This window comes from Echiichthys vipera, assembly GCF_963691815.1.
Source record: "Echiichthys vipera genome assembly, chromosome: 16".
NCBI classification, from domain to species: Eukaryota; Metazoa; Chordata; class Actinopteri; order Perciformes; family Trachinidae; genus Echiichthys; species Echiichthys vipera.
The window spans coordinates 27264444-27287551 of record NC_139841.1 but is presented as its reverse complement, the minus strand read 5'-3'; the positions used below and the strand labels follow the sequence as shown (position 1 = coordinate 27287551).

The window sequence follows — 23108 nt, the reverse complement described above, 5'->3', positions numbered from 1 at the left end:
GAGATACTCGTTATTTATGAGATCTTATTTAAAGATACTAACTTTTAGAAATACTTTAATTCATTAAATAATCAATAAATAACTCATTATTTCTGAAAAACTAAGTCATTTTAAGATGTTTTCAGATGCTAATTTAAAAAAAATATTTATTAAAAAGGATACTAACAATAATATAGTGACATTATCATTATTTTAAAATATTAACTCATTAATTTGAGAATGTCTCAATGATTTGCAGGATTTATGAGCTTCCATAAATAAAACTGTTTCATAAAGTAGGTTTTTATTATATTATTAATAATCTTTTTATACATTTTTTACTTATTTATTTATTATACATTTATTTTTGGTTTTATTATTTAAACAAATTTTTATTATTTAAATCTCTGGAATTGTTACAAATGTAAAATAATAGACATAATTGGGAAAAAAAGCAAATTAAACAGTTTTATTTATTTTTACTTAATTATTTTTAATGTATTTATTCATTATACATTTTTTAGGGGTTTATTATTATTACTTATTATATTTCGTATTTGTTTAAATGTCCGAAATTATTAAATTTGGTAAAATAATAAAGAAATAATTGGGAAAAAGCAGCAAATTAATTCTGAGGTTATAGATTTAAATAAAACTTTATTGAGCTTCTCAGCAGATCGAGTATACGCAGTTATTTAAATTAATAATTATAATTAAATAATATATTATCAGTGTATAATCAGTATTTAACTGGTATTTAAAGTTTATTTTGATGCTTTTATTGTGGTAAAAAACTGAATGCAGGACTTTTAATTGTGAGTTTTTCTACTTTGTTCTTTTCTTCTTTGTGTTTCTAATAAAATAAAAACATGAACACACGTTTGTTTTTGAGTCTTTCGTTTACAGAACATAGAAAACAGCGACATTTACACCACGTCACATCCGTAAAAGAGTTTTAAACGTCACATCCGTAAAAGAGTTTTAAACGTCACATCCGTAAAAGAGTTTTAAACGTCACATCCGTAAAAGAGTTTTAAACGCCACAGATATAAAACAGAACACGCAGAATCAGACGCAGCACGTTTAAAGAAAACAGCGTTTTAAAGTTTTTTACAAACAGGATTTTTTTTCCTCGTCTTCCGTCTGAAAAATAACCTGTGGCTCTTTTATGTCGTGGCGCCGTGACGTGAACACGTTCATCAGATCAGTATTTACAGACGCGTTTGTGCTGAGTCGTGTTATAAAAAACAACGTTACACTGGAAGATTCAATATGATCCAAACACGGTGCTGCAGAACAGGGAGAGGCAAAGACGCCACGCTGTGACGGGGGACGGGTCCACGCTGTGACGGGGGACGGGTCCCCGCTGTGACGGGGACGGGTCCACGCTGTGACGGAGGACGGGTCCACGCTGTGACGGGGACGGGTCCCCGCTGTGACGGGGGACGGGTCCACGCTGTGACGGGGGACGGGTCCACGCTGTGACGGGGGACGGGTCCCCGCTGTGACGGGGACGGGTCCACGCTGTGACGGGGGACGGGTCCACGCTGTGACGGGGACGGGTCCACGCTGTGATGGGGGACGGGTCCCCGCTGTGACGGGGGACGGGTCCACGCTGTGACGGGGGACGGGTCCCCGCTGTGACGGGGGACGGGTCCACGCTGTGACGGGGGACGGGTCCCCGCTGTGACGGGGGAACGGGTCCACGCTGTGACGGGGGACGGGTCCACGCTGTGACGGGGGACGGGTCCACGCTGTGACGGAGGACGGGTCCACGCTGTGACGGGGGACGGGTCCACGCTGTGACGGGGGACGGGTCCACGCTGTGACGGAGGACGGGTCCACGCTGTGACGGGGGACGGGTCGGCGCTGTGACGGGGGACGGGTCAACGCTCTGGGGACGTTTCTCATCTTTTTTAAAACGCAGAAACCTGAAAGATTTATTTATTTATTTACTCTTTTTTATTATTATTATTATTATATTATTAAAAACACTTTTGTAAAAAATCTCAGATCAAAACGAGGAAAGACGCAAAAAAACGCTGATGAGCGACTGAAGTTGGCGTCTGGAGGTTTGGTCCTGGTCGTTCGGAGACGCGCTGAAAATATTTATATTTTATATTTAAACTCTCGTCTGTCTGAGTGAAATATTACAGGAATACAAAGTCTGATATCTGACGAATCAAATCGCAATATTTTCAGAATAAAGTCGCAATATTACCCCTTTATTCTCACAATATTTTCAGAATAAAGTCGCAATATTACCCCTTTATTCTCACAATATTTTCAGAATAAAGTCGCAATATTACCCCTTTATTCTCACGATATTTTCAGAATAAAGTCGCAATATTTTGGGAAATATTGCGACTTTATTCTCGCAATATTACCAGAAAAAAGGAGTAATTCTTCCAAAATGAAGTCATAATGTTTTAAAAATATTATCACTTTATTCTCGTAATATTTTTCAGAATTAAGTTGTAATACTTTCAGAATAAAGTCATAATATTTAGAAAATAAAGTTTTAATATTTCCAAAATAAAGTTTTAATTAAGTTTTAATTAGTTTCAAATTAATTTGTATTATTACCAGAATAAAAGAGTAATATCTTCAAAATAAAGAGGTAATATTTTCAAAATAAAGGGGTAATATTACCAGAATAAAAGAGTAATATTTTGGAAATATTATGACTTTATTATCACAATACTTCCCAAATTAAATTGTATTATTACCAGAATAAAGGGGTAATATTTTTAAAATAAAGCGGTAATATTTTCAAAATAAAGGGTGAATATTTCCAGAATCAAGGAGTAGTATTACCAGAATTAAGGGGTAATATTTTCAAAATAAAGTCGCAATATTTCCAGAATAAAGTCATAATACTTTGGAAAAATTATGACTTTATTCTCACAATATTTTCAAAATAAAGGAGTATTATTTCCAGAATAAAGGGGTAATATTCAGAATTAAGTCACATCTAAATTTTCCTTCTAAAACAGCGTTTGAAAACACGAACAAGCGTAAACAAATAATCTCCGTCACGTCCACGGAGCGTGAACACAGATTTTGTGTGGACACGTTCGAGGAGTTCGGAGCGTGAACCATCGTCTAATTCTCCTGCAGACGGCGTCAGAAGCGTGTTTCCCACAGCGTGACACGTTCTCTCTAAAGAGGGCCGTCTGAAATCACGACAGAACTCACTTTAGTTTGGAGTCGTGACGTTAAAGCGCCGTTTTGTTTGTGCTGAATCTTTAAAGTGGACGGTGCAGAACTAAGTGATCGGAGGCCGTGCGACGGTCGTCCCGTGCAGACCGCGCACCCTCATCAGTGCTGAGCGTGCGTCGCTGTGGGAGTGAGTGAGAGATCAATAAATAACAACATGTGACTTCTTCATTAACTATGAACCCTCCGTGACGTTCAGTGGCGTCAGTCGAGGATTTTAAACCTTGACGTGACGTAAAAACACCAGAATGTTGAGACCAAACTAAACAATCTCGTCTCGAGGTCCATTCAGTCGCCGCTCTGGAGCTTTCTGAGCGTAGAGGACGTTTAAACCGTTAATCTTTAAACTTTAACGCCTAAAACTCTTGGGAACTCCTGATGAAGTTTAAGATTGTGACGTAAAAGGACGTCCAAATGTTTTAAAGTTACTTCATAGTGAAAAACAAATGAACTAAACTGAGGGCGCACTCCCACTGTGCCTCCGTACCGTGCCCCAGCACGTTTCACGGCTAAAGTCTGGTTCCTTTGACCAGTGTGAGTGCAACCGTACCACGTCTAGGAGCAGCACGCTTGCCGTCCACGGCCCGTTTGGGAGAGGTGGGCTTTAGTAAAGCACGTTTGCACATGTACGAGCACCAGCGTGCGCACGTGTACGAGCACGAGGCCTACGGCGGTTCTGAGGTCATTTCCTGTGCGCCTGTTGGGACGTAGAAAAAAGAAGGAGGGACCATGCGCGGACATTTCAAACAATGGCGGTGAAAGGTTCACGTTGGTGTGATGCGGAGGTGGAGTGTTTACTGCAGATTTGGTCGATGAAAAGATTCAAAAACAGTCGACAAGACGCACAAAAACTCCGAGGTCTACGGAAAGATCTGGAAACAAAGCCACGCATCGCCATGACGTCATCAATGCGTGTGACGTGTTACGGCGTGATGACGTATAGGCAGCAAGAAGCATTCTCCGAGGCCCAGGTAGTGTGAGTCCAAACGGGCCTGGAGGGGGGGACAAGGACCCTAAAGCCCGGGGCACGGGACGGAGGCACAGTGGGAGTGCGCCCTGAACGTTACTTTGAGTTCCACTTACTGAGCTTCTGCTGCAGTCTTCACTTGCATCTCATCCTCCTCCTCCTCCTCCTCAGCAGCAGACGGTTAATCTCAGGGTGTTTGAGTGCAGAGGACAGTGAGATGCAGCTGAAAGCTCTGGAATAAAGAGAAAGCTCCGAGGTCACGACTGAACTTCACTCACTCACAGAGTTTTACTGGTTTCAACGTTCAGGTTCGTTACGACTGTTTTTCTACGACAGAGCATTAAAGTCACCACAGATTTAAGTTTGTTATCAGAATAAAGGTGAAATACTTAAAGGTCAGAATCTGTTGAGGATTAAAGGTAATATTTAGAGAATAAAGTCGGAATGTTTCAAGATTAAAACTGTAATATTTTCAAATTAAAGTCATAATATTTGATTAATATCAAATATCAATCAAATTATTAAAGTCGTTGTAATAGCTGTAATATTTCAGGAATAAAGTTGAGATATTTTCAGAATAAAATCAAAATATTTGACAAATTAAAGTCGTAATATTTCCAGAATAAAATGGAAATATTTCCAAAATAAAGTCACAATATTTGACAAATTTAAATTGTAATATTTCAAAAATAAAGTTGTAATACTTTCAAAATAAAGTCACAATATTTCAAGAACAAATTCATAGTATTTGACAAATTAAAGTCGTAATAGTTCCAAATTAAAGTTGTTGTAATATCTCAGTAATAAAGTCGAAATATTTTCAGAATAAAGTCGAAATATTTAACAAATTATATATATATATATTATTGAAACATTTCCAAAATAAAGTCATAATATTTCAAGAATAAATTCATAATATTTCCAAAATAAAGTCGTTGTAATAGCTGAAATATTTCAGGAATAAAGTCGAAATATTTTCAGAATAAAATCAAAATATTTGACAAATTAAAGTTGGAACATTTCCAAAATAAAGTTGTAATACTTTCAAAATAAAGTCACAATATTCAAGAATAAATTCATAATATTTGACAAATTTAAATTGTAATATTCTCAAAATAAAGTAATATTTAGAGAATAAAGATGTAATTTTTTTAAGCGTTAGTCATAATATTTTGAACGTGACAAAAGTCGTCATAGTTCAAGAATAAATTCTAATTTATTATTAAAATAAAATAAAGAATAAAAGAATAAATAGTTAGAAAAAAGCAGATTTACCATAAAATGATTCGACTAAACCTGAAATATTCTGACGTAAAACAAAAATGAGAATTTGTCTCAAAATCCTGGAAAAGAAGAACTGAACAATAATAGTTACTTTCATTTCTACGTTTACTTTGTATTAAAGTTAATTTAATTAAATATTGTTTTGCTGCTGTGATGGTTTTTGGACTTTTCTCTTTCTTATTTATTAAAATCTTACGGTTTGACCCCAAAACTCTGTCGTAGGTTGTTTTATTTTGTAAAATTTGCTTAAAAACATAAAAGAAAGTGTAAAAAAAGTTGAGTTTTATGACACAGGAGACAGGAATGTGCTTCATTTTCCCTTCAGTTTGAACTGTGCTTAATTAAGTTGCATCATTTTCGGCTAAATAACAATTAAAGCCCCCAAAAAATACAAAATTAGAAACAAACTTAAATGCAAAACGATAGAAAACGACGAGTGCAGAGGACGGATTCCTTTGTGTTACAAACATCAATATTGCACCAAAGTAGCATATTTGGACGAGTGTTTGTGCATTATTTTAGAGAAACGAGCTGCGGAGGAAAGGACTCAGACCCGGACGGCGGCGACCAGTGATATGCATAAATACAGTATAAAAATACAATATGGGGAAATATGAGGGGACTTTAGATCGCAGGAGAGAAAGAGGTGAGTAGTGTTTAAGAAGGAGAGGAGAGGGATCCCAAACGCAGGCCTCTGGAGCTCCTAGAAGGTCTGGTCGTCGTTGCAGGAGTCCGTGGCGTGTCCGAAGGCCTCGCAGATGTCGCAGTACGGCCTCTCGGTGGCCGGGTTGCCGTGGTAGGTGGTGTGCGGCACCGAGTCGGGGCTCTGGGCCTGAGTGGGGCAGTCCTCTGTGTCGTGGAGGTCGAAGCAGTCGCAGATGTCGCAGAACAGACGCGGAGTCGCCTTCTTTTCCCGCTTTGACGAACCTTCGACAAACCTGGGACGGAGAAGAGAGAGTTGGAGGTGAAACAACGAACTTATATAGTCGTCGAACACGTCTGCATTTATAAAAGCATCTGAAAAGCTCAGAGGCGAACGCCCGGTTCTCATCTGTGTTTCTTACCCGTCCGTCCCGTCGTTGCCGTTGCCGTTGAACTCGGCCAGAGCGAGCTTCTTCAGTTTGATCTTCAGCTCCTCGTTCTTCCTCTGCAGGTCCACAATCACGCTGTTCAGGAAGTTGATCTGACGGAGACGAAGCGGGACAGTGATCAGGTTCAGGTGGGCACAGATGAGAAACTGAACCATGACCTGAACACAAACGCAGAGACTTTACCTTCTGCGTAGACTGAATACTTTCAATGCTGACACTGTTGGCTTTTTTTAAATGAATCTTTTATTGAGTGCGGGAACCTCACAGCGCAAAACAAAAACAACTTGTCCGACATTGTTAAGGTAGCCGGTAAAATCCCCGGCACGCAGCAGCTTTCCGTAACAAAGATCGATGAGAGGCAACTGTTACGGAGACACGGTCGATCTCAGCCAGCTCTGACCACACACTCTTGGAGGAATTTGCTCTTTTCCCCTCTAGGTGGAGATATCAGTCTGTTCAGTCTGATGTAACACCCTTTCAAAATAAGATTACCTGGTCCAAACGCTCCATTGGTTAGATTAGATGGTCTGTAGATGTCCACTGCCATCAGTGTGAATGTCTGTGTGAACGGGTGAATGTGACAAACACTGTGAAAGCACCTTGAGTGGTAAGAAGACTAGAAAGGCGCTTTATAAGTACAAGTCCATTTACCATGTCATGTTGGAACCTGTACCGAGCTTTACTGATAACTAACTCCACCATCCTGGCTGTGTGGTCATTAAAAGAATCAACCTGCACTGAATCCTGACTGCACTTTCACTGCTACCGCTCCAATAGTCTGACTCTTAACTGTTGTGACTGGCGTCCCGTGTCCTCTTGTATGTTGTGATTTCTTCATGTAAGTCAGATTTCCCCTCGCGGCACGATAAAGCTCTCTGAACTCTGAACATGATCGGTAAAGTCCTACCTGCCCCTCAGCGAACTCCTTCTCTTCCCTCAGCTGCTCCAGAGCTGCGTCGCCTGCGGGAGAATCAGAAAACAGGTTGACGTAAATATAAAAAAAACATCCGTTGCAGGAAAACACTCGTGTGAACGCTCGTCATCTTCTCACCTGAAGCTTGAACTTCCCTGTCTTCTCCGTCTGACGCCGGCGTTCCCATGAGTCTTTGCTCTAGACTGTGAACGCGGCTCTGCAGCTGAGACTTGTCTCGTTCCAACGTCTCCACGGCCGACTGCAGCGTCTTGGCCACGGCGTTCTCTCCTCGTAGCACGGCGATCTGCAGTGACGGAGCAAACGGACGAGTCCTTTAAACGGCTCAGAAGACAAGTTTGAAAAGAGACGATGTGAGATCCGTGCGCGAGTACCTCATTCCTCAGAGTTTCCAGCTCCCGGTCTTTGTCTGAGATTAAGGCTCCAGTGGATTTCTGGAAGTTTTCTGTTTCTCTGCAGAAGAATGGAGAGATTTAGAGAGAACCAACACACTGACTGAGGTCATCGTCGCTGAACCCAAATGCTCTGTTACCTTTGAACAGAGCCATGCTAGCTGTTTCCCCCTGTTCTCAGTCTTCATGCTAAGCTACGCTAACTGTCTCCTGCTTCACGTCTTTAAAACAAGGGACTCTTCTCATGCTGCTGCAGACGTTTGGGGTTATTTTGAGCAGCATTACTGGTTAAAAAAGACGTTTGAATGCGTCCAAATCGCCGCCCGAGCTTATCAGTGTTAGCAGGTTGTTAGCAACTACCTGGAAATCTACATTAATAGTTGTTACACGAAAAATTGTCTCAATGGCTTTTTTAATAACTCAATTTGCCTAAAAAGATGATTTTACACCAGAGTTTCACTTTAAGTGGACAGATAGGAGTGATGTCTATCGTCTCTTCTATTTACCAAGAAAGTGTTTCAAGTACTTTTGTTTTCTTGAGAACGTGATGAAGGAAATTTGAGGACATATTTAACATTTTCTGCACGAGGGCCAGTTTGACAATAACGTGTTATTTGCTGATTTAAAGATAAACTATGTGGTACGCAGAGTTTAATGCATTTCCTTCCCCATCAATATCTTCAAAACCAGTTTAATTTTTCTAAATTCTGCGTTGTTGCTGGAGGAGTTTCCATCTCTCATCAGTCACCCGTCGTCTCTACAGTGTCTATATTTTTAACACCGTTCCCAAGTTTAGTTTATGGTTTCACATGTTTGTGAGCTCGTCTTCTTCACTTCCCCTGCTTACTGGCACATGTTATTTTGCGTAATCGTTAACAGCGTTCGCGGTGTCAGAATCAGGACTGGCTCCGTAGCACTACTAGTGGTCAAAAAACTCCTTTACCTTTAATATAAATGCGTGCAAATACGGCGTGTTATATTTAGTTTACTCTGTAAAACAGGAGCCTGGTTCTAGCACGACTACAATTTTAATGCAAAAATGATGCTGGATTTTACATCAATTTAGTAAAAAAGCATCGAGAAGCCAAAGATTCAAGCTCAGTGGAATAAAAGAGCTCAACAGTGAAGTTCCAGAAGTTAAAAATCACATTTATTTTCTGCATCAGGACTTTTGATTATCAGCCATAATGTCTCAACCATCAAATGAAGACTTCTAACGAGCTACGAGATGGTGAAGCGATGGTTTACGCTCCTGTGGAAGTCTGGATTATATCTACATGTTTTAAGGAAAAAAAACATTTTATCGGAGACCTACTCCACTAAAGACAACCCTGTGTTTGCAGTCTTGTGCCTTTTTTTCCTCTTCTTTTGTCAAATCAAATGTTCAATGGTCATGGTTTATCTCGTAGTTTGGATTTCCAGGCTTAAAACTCTTTAAATGGGGATTTTATGAAACTTCTGGATGTCACGCCGCGGTGAGGTCTGTCCTGTCTCTGGGTTTTACCGCCTTGTGAATTTCCTGTTTTATTTTGAAAGGTAACTCTCCTCTCGTTCCAGGTCACTTGTCCTTCCTCTTGTGTCACCGGTCTGACGTCCTCCCCTGATCCTTGATTGTTTCCGCCTGTCTTCCCCTCCCTTCATGTGTATAAAGTCCGTGTCTTCACCTCCCTTCATGTGTATAAAGTCCGTGTCTTCACCTCCCTTCATGTGTATAAAGTCTGTGTCTTCACCTCCCTCATGTGTATAAAGTCCGTGTCTTCCCCTCCCTTCATGTGTATAAAGTCCGTGTCTTCCCCTCCTTCATGTGTATATAGTCCGTGTCTTCCCCTCCCTTCATGTGTATAAAGTCTGTGTCTTCACCTCCCTTCATGTGTATAAAGTCTGTGTCTTCCCCTCCCTTCATGTGTATAAAGTCCGTGTCTTCACCTCCCTTCATGTGTATATAGTCTGTGTCTTCACCTCCCTTCATGTGTATAAAGTCTGTGTCTTCCCCTCCCTTCATGTGTATATAGTCCGTGTCTTCCCCTCCCTTCATGTGTATATAGTCCGTGTCTTCCCCTCCCTTCATGTGTATATAGTCCGAGTCTTCCCCTCCCTTCATGTGTATATAGTCCGTGTCTTCCCTCCCTTCATGTGTATATAGTCCGAGTCTTCCCCTCCCTTCATGTGTATATAGTCCGTGTCTTCCCCTCCCTTCATGTGTATATAGTCCGAGTCTTCCCCTCCCTTCATGTGTATATAGTCCGTGTCTTCCCTCCCTTCATGTGTATATAGTCCGTGTCTTCACCTCCCTTCACGTGAAAAGTGAGCGGTCACTGTAGATTTTGAACCACCTGCCATTTAGTTAATTGTTTAAAATATTTTATGTTTATTATTGTTACTCTGACCCTTTCCCATCTTTGTATTGAAACTGTTGAAGCTCCTTGAGTCTTGAATCTTGAATCTTGAAAGTCTCTTGTATCCGATCGCTGACGCCCGGCTGACAAACGCTTCTGCATCCCTGAGAAATCAAACTGGACGTGCAGCAGGTCGTTTCACTGAATCACATCTCCCGTGAACACTCACTCACTCACCCTCCAGATCTATTATTTCTGCTCTAATTGTCGCGCGTCACCTCTTCCTCTCCCTCCGGCCCGACACCGCGGAGCCGTCACCTGCTCGCCGCGTCCCTTCTCCTTCACGTCGCCGCTCTGATCTCACGTCAGATACGACCTGCATCGCTACTTCATCTAACGTTCGCTCTCGACTCGGCGTTCTAATCCTCTGATTGCGGAGGTGAGACAACACAAACTTTCTTCTGCTTCCAGACTTAGTGAGGGATTAAAATCAGACCAAACAGACGCAACGAATAGATGTTTAAAACGTAGAAAAGTCCGTCAGGGATAAACTGTAGTGTCGTCTGCACTTGTACTTTCTATTTCAGTCTTTTACTTCCGCCCCACGACATTTCAGAGACAAATATTGTACTTTATTTTACTGCACTGCATTGAAATAACAGATATAGTTACTTACCTATTTACAGATGAACGCTGATCCAATAATATAACATTAACAGGGGCAATTATGCCTCATTAACACTTATTTCTTTTGATACTTTAAGGGCATTTTGTTGTTGTTGGAAAGATACTTTTATATTTTCCACTTTTTATTTCAGTAAATTCAAATTAAACCCTTCTTCCACCACTGAAAACAACAAATTACATATCTACAAACATTAAATCGAGAAACGAATCAGCAGATAAATGACTGAAAGTATAATGCAAACACGTAGTTATAGATGATTGAGGGATGCATTGATAAACACACAAGTATATACACAAATATATCCTTAAATCTGTAACATTATAGTGTGTTATAATCATTTATTAACGGTGTATATGCTGTTTGTTAGTGCTAAACAGGGATTCAATTAGTGTTTAATCAGTTAACTAACTATTAACTGACTCTCAATGAACACAGATCTGTGATTATCAATAAAATCCCACAACAATATTTTAAAAAACACCAGTTTAACACTTTTAGGTTTCAACTAAAAGTGACTTTACGATTAAAATCAAAGCCAGAGAACGTCACAGTGCGTTAAAGAGTCTGAACATGAGAAAAATAAGGAGTACAGACGTATAAGGAACATGTTTCTTACCTGGTCTTCATGTCTGACTGTTGACTGTTACGGTCCTCATTGTGCTGAAACACACACACACACACACAGACGCGCACACACACACACACACACACACACACACACACACACACACACACACACACACACACACACACACACACACACACACACACACACACACACACACACACACACACACACACACACACACACACACACACACACACACACACACACACACACACACACACACACACAACACACACAGATACACACACACACACACACACACACAGGGTGAGGCATTTAAATAGAAGCTAAACCCGTCTGAGCTTTAAGATTTTCGGTCACAGCAGGAAGTAAATCCTCGCTGTGCCAGAACCAATAAATCAATTCACCGTTTCTGACTTAACAATTACGATTACGTAATAATACATTTTTGAAAGGTCCTTACCTCCTCAAGATGCTGGGACTTCTGGGAAGCCAGCTTCAGCTCCTCACTGAGAGGGAAGAGGAAGAAAGAAGAGGTGAGAAACTTAAAAAAGAGTCGGTTAAATCTGATAAATCTGGTAAACAAGCACCCAAACATACACACAAACACACACACACACTGGCATGATGCACCCACAAATGAAGTTAATGTTTCCCCTGCTTTGATTTCAGGTGCAAAAATGTCATTAAACGTGTTTATTTCAGATTTGATTATAAGCTGTAAAGATAAACTCGAGCCTGAAAAGAGAAAGTCACTCACAAGCTTTTATGGCTCCACTTAGATCTGCTGAGATTAACGTGTTTATTTATAAACCGTTCATGAGAAAACAACTAATTTTGGAAGCAAAAAAGAAAAAAACACTTAATTTTGCTGTTTTAAAACAAATATAAAGATGCTTTTGTCTGTTTCACGTCATCATACAGTGAATATCTTTGGATGTTTGAAGGTTGATGAGACGAAAGAAGACGTTTGAAGACAAAAGATGACGTTTGAAGACGTCACCTTGGATTGAAATTGGGATTGAAGGATATTTTTGGACATTTTACAAACTAAACAATCAATTAATTTTTCATCAATAGTAAAGGTTTGACCTTTTACTCAATAAAAATAAGTGTGTCAATGTGTACAAACACATCTACCTTTAGAAATACAGCAAAAGCCACTTTGTATATAAGCGTATAAAAGTGTCAGTCAGTGTTTGTCAAGGAAAAGTGTTTTATATGAAGTTAAAGTTGCTCTTTGCCTGATATCAGACCTGGTGCCTGAGAGCTTTAAGCCCTGCGTGTTGAAAACTGCGATCCTGGAGACTCTAGCGTCGTACGTGACGAGCAGCGGTTCAAAAACATGAATATTTATCGTGTCTGTGAAAGGTACAACACCGACATTTTACACTGGGCGACTGTGTTATTGTCTGTTACAGTATGCATCTCATTTCATCTCATCTTCAGCCTCTTATCCGGGGTCGGGTCTCGGGGGCAGCAGCTCCAGCAGGGGACCCCAAACTTCCCTTTCCCGGGCCACATTAACCAGCTCTAACTGGGGGATCCTGAGGCGTTCCCAGGCCAGTGTGGAGATCTAATCTCTCCACCTGGTCCTGGGTCTTCCCCGAGGCCTCCTCCCAGCTGGACGTGCCTGGAACACCTCCCTAGGGAGGCGCCCAGGGTTCATCCTTACCAGATGATCCTGAACCACCTCAACTGGCTCCTTTCAACGCAAAGGAGCAGCGGCTCTACTCCGAGTTCCTCACGGATGCTGAACTTCTCACCAGTTACACACAGTGATACGAAATCAGGTCTTTGGAGACACTGGAACAGGAGTCTGTACGTGTTTTAAAATCAAAATGGTGTTTTTTTATGTCGTATGTGTCTTTGTATAGTCTTCTTTTATTTGTAATCCGTAGTAAAGACTTTCTATCTATCTTGCATTGACACTGACATAATCCACGCACTCAAAGCCATCTGTTGGCGTATATCTGCTGCTTATGCGGTCTACTACATCGTCCTATTTTAAACATCTTAAAGGATTTGACATCTGTAAAGCCTGCAGCGGTTTATTCACTCTGCAGTGCTACACAGATACAGTAGTGATACACTACGCTCACATGCACGAGTGAAACATACCTTCAGCGTACGGTCGAATTGAGACGCAGAGACGACGTCACAGACCGCGTTGTTTCTGTGAATTCATGAATGTGGATATTTTTGGATGCTGGAACCGAATGATTTGCTGTGAGGAATTGAAATTAGCTTCATGTGGGTCACTCTTAGGATTTGTGTCAGAGGAAGAAGCAATGTGTGACTAATAGCTTCGTCTGAGCACCAGCTGGGTGAAATGTTTGGCTGCCTGCTGAATAATTACATCGGCCGTGCCTCTAAAACATCCACTTCACTGTAACACAACAAGAAGGAGTTAAAGGGAAACAGCACAATAAAAAATATGGTTTATTACATATACTGTGTGAATGAAACATAACTGTATGCTCTGTCCGAGTGTAAACAGAAACAACAGCAGCTTCTCCCATTTTACTTGGGAAATTCCTTCATGCGTCACGAATATATTTAAATATCTATATATGGTTTAGCCTCTGAGGTTAACAGCGAATGTTTTGGGATTTCCACTGAAACCTGGACCAAGACTTTCTCCTCTGAGCGACGTTTTAATTGTTTACGGTCCAATTTGAGACATGAGAATGGAGTTAACCGCTCAGTCCTGGTTCCTACCCTCACCTGTGGTCATGAAAGCTGGGTCATGACCAAAAGAACCAGGTCGCAGGTCCAAGCGTGTGAAATGTGTTTCCTCAGGAGGGGGTCTGGAGTCTCCCTTAGAGAGAGGGGGAGAAGTTCAGCATCCGTGAGGAACTCGGAGTAGAGCCGCTGCTCCTTTGTGTTGAAAGGAGCCAGTTGAGGTGGTTCAGGATCATCTGGTAAGGATGAACCCTGGGCGCCTCCCTAGGGAGGTGTTCCAGGCACGTCCAGCTGGGAGGAGGCCTCGGGGAAGACCCAGGACCAGGTGGAGAGATTAGATCTCCACACTGGCCTGGGAACGCCTCAGGATCCCCCAGTTAGAGCTGGTTAATGTGGCCCGGGAAAGGGAAGTTTGGGGTCCCCTGCTAAAGCTGCTGCCCCCGAGACCCGACCCCGGATAAGCGGATGAAGATGAGATGAGATGAGATGAGAATGAAGTTCAGCAGCTGAAGAGCAGACGTCTCTATAAACAGATGTCTGCAAATAAAGGTGTGTGGAGATAAATTATAAAAAGCTCATTAAAAGCTGAAGAGGAGAGCAGAAGGGTTCAGAGATTGGATTTCAGCCGGTGCGTTGCTCTTCTTTTGCTTTCTACACGGACCCGAGAGTCTTACTATAGCCGTGAAAAAAATGTTTAAATTGAAGTTAAAATCAAATTGACAGTAAAGCATTGCTGGAATTTCACCCACGGGCAATCGAGAAAGTCGGGAAGGTCTCGTTTTTTAAGTCACGTTACAAAACAAAATGATAAACACACAGAACCTTAAGTGAACAGGAGATATGTTTTGATTAACGGAAGGTTTTAACGGACAAACCGACCAGGATTTGACCCAAAGAAGCGCCAAAAACAAGCTGTGTGAGCTGTGGTGCTCACAGCTGCTCTCTCAGACGCCACAAAAGCCACATTGATTCCACACACACACACACACACACACGCTCTCTCTCATGATGTCATAGTGAGAAGAGCCGCCATGTCGGAGCCAGGCGGTCCTAGGAGGAGAGACGAAGCGATTACATAACAGCAGCAGAGGGAGGAAGGATGGAGGAGCACATTGTGGAGATGAGACAGGATGGAGGGAAGGAACCCGGGTTTTTAATTAGGCGTTCGTACAAAAGCCGACGCTTCTGATGGAGGATGAGGCGGCTTTTGTTTCACTGTGACTAAAGATATTTGTTGACATCTCCATCTGCTGCTCCTGCTTCAGGACGCTACAGATTGATGACTATAATTCAGCCAATTACATCAAACTGGAGCTCTGACGTCAGGGGAGGTGTGGCAGTATGACGTAAAGACTCACACACACACACACACACACACACACACACACATACACACACACACACAGAGGTTATAAATAGACATCAGCCTGGAGGTCGACCCAAATACAACAAAGTGAAAAAATGCTGTTTAAAGGCGGAGTATTTTTTAACCTGCATCAGAACCTGTTTCAGATGAACGATCAGTCAAAGCTCTGCTAGTAATGACATTTTTAATGAGTTTGTTGCTATGCCAACACAGTGGAAAGCTATGAAAGTAGTCGGTAATAAATTTTGCCTTATCATGTTTTGCTCTCATCAGACGTCTCAAAGGGCCGTACCACTGGGTCTTCAGCCGGATTCACTAACCCGACTCCTCCAGATGGATGGAGTCTCATTTGCTCAGCAGATCCGTCTGAACTCTGGTTTAAAGATCTTTTGGGAAGGGGTGAAAATACTGGTTTCTGATTGGATAAACCATCTGTCTGTCACCAACACACGGGCCAAATCAACCAATCAGATGAGTGAAGCGTGTGACGTGCTAACAGCGTGGAGGCAAAGCTCAGAAAGGAAACAGCATGTGGGTAAAGGAGATTTTCCCTTTGTGTTTAACGTGAATTTACCCCCCCCCCCCCCCATCTCTAAGGGAGACTCCAGCCCCCCTCCTGCCCCGTGACCTCATTCTTTCACCTATGGTCGTGACCCAGCTTTCATGACCATAGGTGAGGGCAGGAACGAAGATTGAATAAAATCTAATCAAAACCCATCTTGAGACTTCGGGTTGGTGTCTCAAAAAGTGCAGCTCTAGGCTACCGGTAAGCTAACGTTAGCCTGTGTCTTTAGCTGCACGGGTAATGGATGCTGTGTGTTATGTTGTTTTCTTTGGATGCACACAAGAGCATCAAAAATCGAAAGTGTTAAACCTCGAGTATCTACACTGGTTACCACATAATAATATAATGTAGCTTGAAATCGATGAACTTGAAACAACTTAAGACGGTTTCAAGAATCCTCGACTTGATTTTCAACAGAAATGAACGAGGAAGGAAAAGTAAATCACAAAAGTCTCAAAACTCTAAACAATGATTGTGGTGTTTTCAATGGAAGCAGTTTTACCCAGGAGGCTTTATTCATACTGTGGTTACGAGTTGGTGTGCGTTGTACTCCGGCATCATATCCATAATCACATAATAGCACCCATTATGGGCTTTACACAACACTTTATAGAGTATTTACAAGTGGGAGCACCTCTCTGGAGAGCTACAGATGGAGATACTTTAATAGCACATTTGACATTTCAGCGATAATGTCGTTTTTACATGTTTATTTAAGTGTCTAAATGTGATTAAATCGAGCCACGTTTGCACAGTCCTCTCTTTGTGCTCAACTGAAAATGCAGGCTGGGTTTTTAATCATCAGTTCAGACCCGACGGACACATTTCACCGCACCAGTCTAATGAACTGGCTGGCCGGGGTCACCTCTGGGGGCAGGAAGAAACACATTAGTTATCGTTAGTACTCACATTTCCTTGCAGAGGACTCCGATCCGCTGGCTTTCTGAGCTGCTCCGCTCCTTCGACACACTGAGCTCCTCCTGGTATTTGGAGTTCTGCTGTTTTAAAGCGTCGAGCTGAAGAGGAACAGACGCAGAGAAGGACACAGGGTCAGAAAACAAGCATGCATACCATGTTACAAACCGCGTTACAACAATAAAGAACATTACAGGAGGCTTTTGCTTATCTTAATAATACATTCACATCTAAACAGTTGTCACACTGACCTTTTTTAATTGTGCTGTGTCAGATTAAATGACCACTGGAGAATAAACTGGGCTCACGTTTAACACACAGTAAACCAAAGTTCATAAATCGCATAAAAGAACTGTCCACAAACTCTACTTCAGCAAAAGATTACGTACTTTAATAAAGGTAAACAATCACTCTTTGAAAACATCTGGATGACAAGATGAATGACAGAGACGGAGACCTGTTTAACATCTTTTTCTCATCTCTATACTGTACAAAAAAAGCTACACTACTTATAAAAGTAGACGACAAACTCTCCACTGACCCACTAATCGATCATCAATACATCATTCCTCTAGTACACACCATGAACACATAGTCAGCATCATATCAACTGTCCCATCAGAGGAAAAGCTGCAGGCACACAGGAGATATTCTGGGTCATTAAGAGTGAAACTGCAGTTAATTCCTAAAATACACAACGCCTTAATATATCCATGATGAGTCAGCAGAGAGAAGAACGGGCTCAATCCACGTGAAACTAAAAATAAAAGCCCCGGGAGACGTCACTGCCTCCGACTTCACCTCATGCAAAGTTTCTGATCCGAATCAGACGTCTGGAATCTCATAAATCATCAAATCCGCACGTGCGGCGCTGCGATCCGCGCAGCTTAAAAATAGCAATAGTCAATAATTAATTAACAAGTACGACGTTGAAATCAATGCATCTCTCTCTGCAGTTGGTGACACATCTGATCAAATTTTAAAAAAGTGTAAAAGAGTCTGCAGCGTGTTTGTGTTTGCACATTAACACGTCGTCAAGTGTGTCTTCAACTGTGTTTTGGATGCGTTTGCATGTGAGGTTCGGACTTTTTAAGCATCTTGATATTAATCTACACCTCCAAAGTGAGATCTAGTCTCTCACACACGCATGTAAACAAACATAAATAAACTCAAACATGCAGATTACACACAGGTTATATCTGCTCTGGTCACTATCTTACATCAAGAAAAACATAATTAACAAAAGCTGATTAAAGACACAATTACAGCAAGTCTTCCTGCGGTACACTGACGGTTAAATGCCTTTGTATCTGCTGCACGGATCAGGTTTGAATCCCGTGCCAAAGAGCTAAAAACCAAAACAGACCACTCTACCTGGTAGTGAGGCGAGTAGATGTTACTGGAGTAACCCTGATGCAGAGCGGCTATGTCCATACCTTCACAGCTGAACCGCTGCTGGATGTCAACCTCTGTTCACCTGCTTAACAACAGCAGCGTCGTTCTATGTCACGCTCTCTCTACAGCATCACATGCGCTAAAACAAGCGGAACATCAATAAACCATCAGCTCTCATCCCCCGCCGTGCGGCTGCGAGAGGGAAATGGAGCGCGTGTCGCCTCAGCAGCCTCGCTCGCTCTCTCTCTCTCTCTCTCTCACAGTTGTGTTAAAGACGCTGAGCACTTCCATTATGTAAGCCGACCAGGATAAGCTCCTCCCACCCAACCTCCTCAGCCTTCTGCTACTCACACTCTTGTTTCCTAACTCTCCAACACCACATGTACACACTCCTCTAAAAGATGCACCTTTCATTCAGACTCCAAACCAGAAATATTTACTATTAAAAAAGAAGAAGAATAAAAACAAATAATTAAGATCGACCACCAACCGAGGCTGAACTGGCACCTTTTTGCATCTGTTGTCCTGATTTCATTCTCATCTTTTCATCAATTAAAGCGTAAAAATTGCACAAAATAACAACAATATAAGCTAGAATTGTCCAGACTTACATAGTATATGTAAGTGATGACTTTAAAGGTATCTAATAGAAAATGTAGGAAGTATATTTATAACCTATAACCTCTTAATGTCTTTTATTTAGTCGTTAATGCTCAATTCTGTGTTTTCTTTCTGTATTTTATGTGTAAAATTTGTATAATTGTATCCACTAAGCACAAAATCACCATGTTAAATTCCTGGTTTGTAATCTGTTTACTGATGGCAATAAAGTTGATTCTGATTCTGATTTTTAGGACAAACGTAGATGTTTCACCCTGACAATCAACACAGTTTCAACAGTTTCAAGATGAGCAGGGCTGTCCTTACTAAAGAAATATTAAGTCGACTTAAACACAATTTTATCACCTAATTGTTTAGTTAGTTTATTAGTTTATGGGGGGATCTGTAAAACTGAGTTCCTCCACAAAGAATCGTGTAAAAACTCCACTTTAAATCTTGTGTTAACCAGAGATGTGCTCGTAAGTTTCAAGTCATTCAGCATAAAAATAAAAACATCAAAAAATTCTACTCAACTAAAGAAATCTCATCCCCACGACGACCTGGACAAATGAGAACATTCACAGGCTTAAAGAAATCTTAGTTGACTTGATGATTGACTAAGACGGGACCTCCGTAAAGAATAAAGGTCTTCTCCACTTCTGTCCCTGAGTTATGACACGTTATGATGTCACGGTGAAGTTGACCTTTGACCTTTGGGTTAGAAAATGTCATCGCTTCATAACTTTATCCTGAAGAAATTCCCTCAAGGCGTTCCTGAGATCTCGCGTTCACAAGAGCGGGACGGACGTGCGCACAAACACACGTACGGACAGACGGACGGACAACCTGAAATCATAAAGCCTCCGACAACGGCTGACAATTAATCCATTATCAAAGTCTCAGATGTGTGACAGCACTGATCTCAAGTAAACAGCTTCTGATCTTAAGCAATGTTGTGTCTCACACACACACACACACACACACACACACACACACACACACACACACACACACACACACACACACACACACACACACACACACACACACACACACACACACACACACACACACACACACACACACACACACACACACACACACACACACACACACACACACACACACACACACACACACACACACACACACAGTAACATGTGCAGGATTACATCACGATCTACAGCAGCGCGGCTGAGCGAACAGCAGATGTAAGCGCGTCCCTGCTGAATAGATCACAACCTCAGTTTTCCTCCGCTGAGACTAAACTCCTGTTCGCTCTGTTGTTGCTGCAAAAACATTTTTCATTTTTGATGACGGTCACGTGGTGCCGATTCAGCTTCCTGAAGGCATTTAACTTTATTATATTGTCTGTCGTTTAATACTGTTGTTATCTTTCACCCTGTTTCAGTGAGTTTGAACATGTTTATATTATGGCTGTGTGTATATGCTTGTGTATATGATGAGGATTTAATCTAGAAATGAACGATTTAATGATCTTATTCCACCTTAAAACCATCAGGTCGAGTACTCTGAGTTTATGTTGCAGCGCTGAAATATGCTGCATGAAAAAGGTTTATGCCTAAAATAGAAACGACCGAACAGAAAGCATGTTTACGCTGCGTCTCTAATCTCATATCTCCGTCTCCCCTCGCTCCCATGAGAGCGAACATCTGGAGCTCACAAACAGCCGGAGCCAAGAGTGAAAGCAGGGGAGCACCAGAGAGCCGCGGACTGTGACGGAGTGCACGGCTGCAGGTGGACCACAGATCGGGGGAACAGCTTAGACTGAGTATGAGATGATAAAAATATCAAGCTGAGAGGGAGGGAACACAAAGGGAAGGAGATGGCCTACGGTAGTTCATGCGTGGCTGATTAAAAGCGATGACTCGGACTTGCACAGTCACATGTGGTCAGCGTGGAAATCCTGAATGCATGAAGAAAACCCTGCAGGCTACCAATGCTAAACTTATGTATGTGCATGTGTGAATCCTTTCTGCACAGGGTCATGGACGCACAAACAAACACACACACACACACACACACACACACACAAGCAAGAGTACGACAAGCTCTGGATTTCTCCACGTGCTGAAGCAGTGAGCTTGGTGCTGCTGTGAAGATGGACTCAAGGGCCGTCCACACCAGGAGCTACAGCTACAACCATGAGTAGGCCTGTCACGATAACACATTTTGCTGGGTGATATATTGGGCCTGAAATTATTACGACAAGCGATATTATCGCTGTTTTAAGACCATTTTCAACTGTAATGATAATGGCGTAATAACGCATGTACACCCTTTAAAAGATCAATGAACATTTATTTCTAAAGAATATTTTACACTAGACCTCAGAGACATTCGAAATATCCAAAATAAATAAACAAAAAAATCAAAAACGATGAATAAAATGGACTCTCAGTCTATTTTAACACCTTGGCGCTTAGTTTCTACTGTTCAAATGCGACAGCGGCTCTCTCAGGTGAAGTGGTTCACCGCTGCCAAGTGCTCCAACAGCAGCTGCGGCGCTCGGCTTTGAAACAAACTCCATTTTTCTTTTTATTCCTCCGAATCTCAACTAGCGTGTCCTCTCCTGCTGCACTCTGGGTAACGCCAGGGGTCCGTCCCCACCACACACACAGAGACAGTGCTGCTGACAAGTGACTGACACGACACGAGACGAGGGTTAACTCCTCATTACGCTGAGGAAGAGAGAGCGCTCAGTGGAAACAGATGCACTGGAGTGAAAACTGTCCACTCATCCAGTCTCTTTGACAGAGGGAAACCAGGGAAACGGAAAAATGGGAATTATCACGGCTGGCAAAGTTATCGAGCTCATTAAAAGTTAGCATGCGATTAACGGACTAACTGATTAATTGATTTATGGCGACAGGCCTAACCATCGGTACAGATGAAAGATCCAGACCAGATTTCTCCACGGATTGTCAGGAAGGGTGAATCAGGTTTAAGTTGGAACGAAGCTCCTGTCGTCTGAGCTCGTTTAATAAGATTTGAAAGAGTTTTTAACCTTTCCACAACAAAAAGTACGAAACAAACCACACATATGTTATATTTCTGCTCACCTGTGTCTCCAGTGTCTTATTCTCACCGGTCAGCTGCTCAAGCGACCGTGCGTTCCTCTCCGACGTCTCTGCAGCCTGAAAAACATATGAATAATATTTAGCTCCACATGGTATCGTAGTATACAGGCGCAAAAATACAGCTTCATTTACTACATAACAAGCTTATTTCCCTGAGAATATTTCGTGATCAACTGAAAACTGATTTATTATTTTTGCCTGATCTCGACATGCAAACGCTGTCCAAACGAGCTTCTTCTCTCATGATCATGGAATCATTATTTTGTATGTTCACAGGAAAACCAGACACACAAAAAAACAGAAAAACAATGCACATGTGTCCTCACTGTTCCTGTGCATTATCTGTTTTTTTATTTTATAATGCATCTGTTTCAGGGACTAGTTCAGTGTGTCGTGTCTGTGATTGTTAACTCTGTAAATAAATAACTTTCTAGTGTCGTGTTCGTGACTTTGAACGTGACAAATGTCAGAATTATTCTTGAGATATGAATGAAAACGACCTCCAAAGTATAATCAGTTAATCTTCAAGTCCAGGCGGACGTTTGTGCCACACAGGCGCTCCTGAGATCTCGCGTTCACAAGAGCGGGATGGACGTGCATGCAAACATACGTACGCACAGACGGACAACATGAGAACATGAAGCCTTTGTGATTTTGAACTTCACACAATGAAAAAGGAGTCCATGGCCTGTTTTAAGCGTGTTTTCCCACGTTTAAATACCAACATATACACTCTTACCAAGTTTGGTTGAAAAAGGGATATGACACACAGTCACTGGGTCCATTGTTAATATAAATAAATCAATTACAAAAGCTTAAAATCAGCTAATGTGATTCAGATTCTACATCAAAGTCACTCTGAAGTTGAGGCTCAAGTCAAAACGAACATTAGCCCTTTGTTCCATAAATAGAGCGTAGAGATCAGAGGTCATTAAAAACCATGGCTGGGGGAAAAAAGGGAAAGACGGCTCTTCACTGCGTCGGCCTCGAGCTCGTTCAGCTGTT

The 23108-nt window shown here is 41.7% G+C and overlaps 1 protein-coding gene across 1 annotated transcript in view; it reads right to left on the bottom strand.

Annotated features, from left to right (window-relative positions):
• Positions 1–5520: 5520 nt before the first annotated feature.
• Positions 5521–23108, bottom strand: part of clip1b (CAP-GLY domain containing linker protein 1b) — a 33925-nt gene continuing 16337 nt past the window's right edge. The window contains exons 14-22 of the mRNA XM_083929326.1: positions 22086–22160; positions 17002–17108; positions 11940–11985; positions 11504–11547; positions 7846–7924; positions 7592–7757; positions 7448–7500; positions 6514–6632; positions 5521–6387 (exon numbers count right to left, since the gene is read on the bottom strand). Of these exons, the coding sequence (XP_083785452.1) occupies positions 6153–6387; positions 6514–6632; positions 7448–7500; positions 7592–7757; positions 7846–7924; positions 11504–11547; positions 11940–11985; positions 17002–17108; positions 22086–22160 (924 nt within the window). The 3' untranslated portion in view covers positions 5521–6152. The remainder of the gene's footprint in view (positions 6388–6513; positions 6633–7447; positions 7501–7591; positions 7758–7845; positions 7925–11503; positions 11548–11939; positions 11986–17001; positions 17109–22085; positions 22161–23108) is intronic.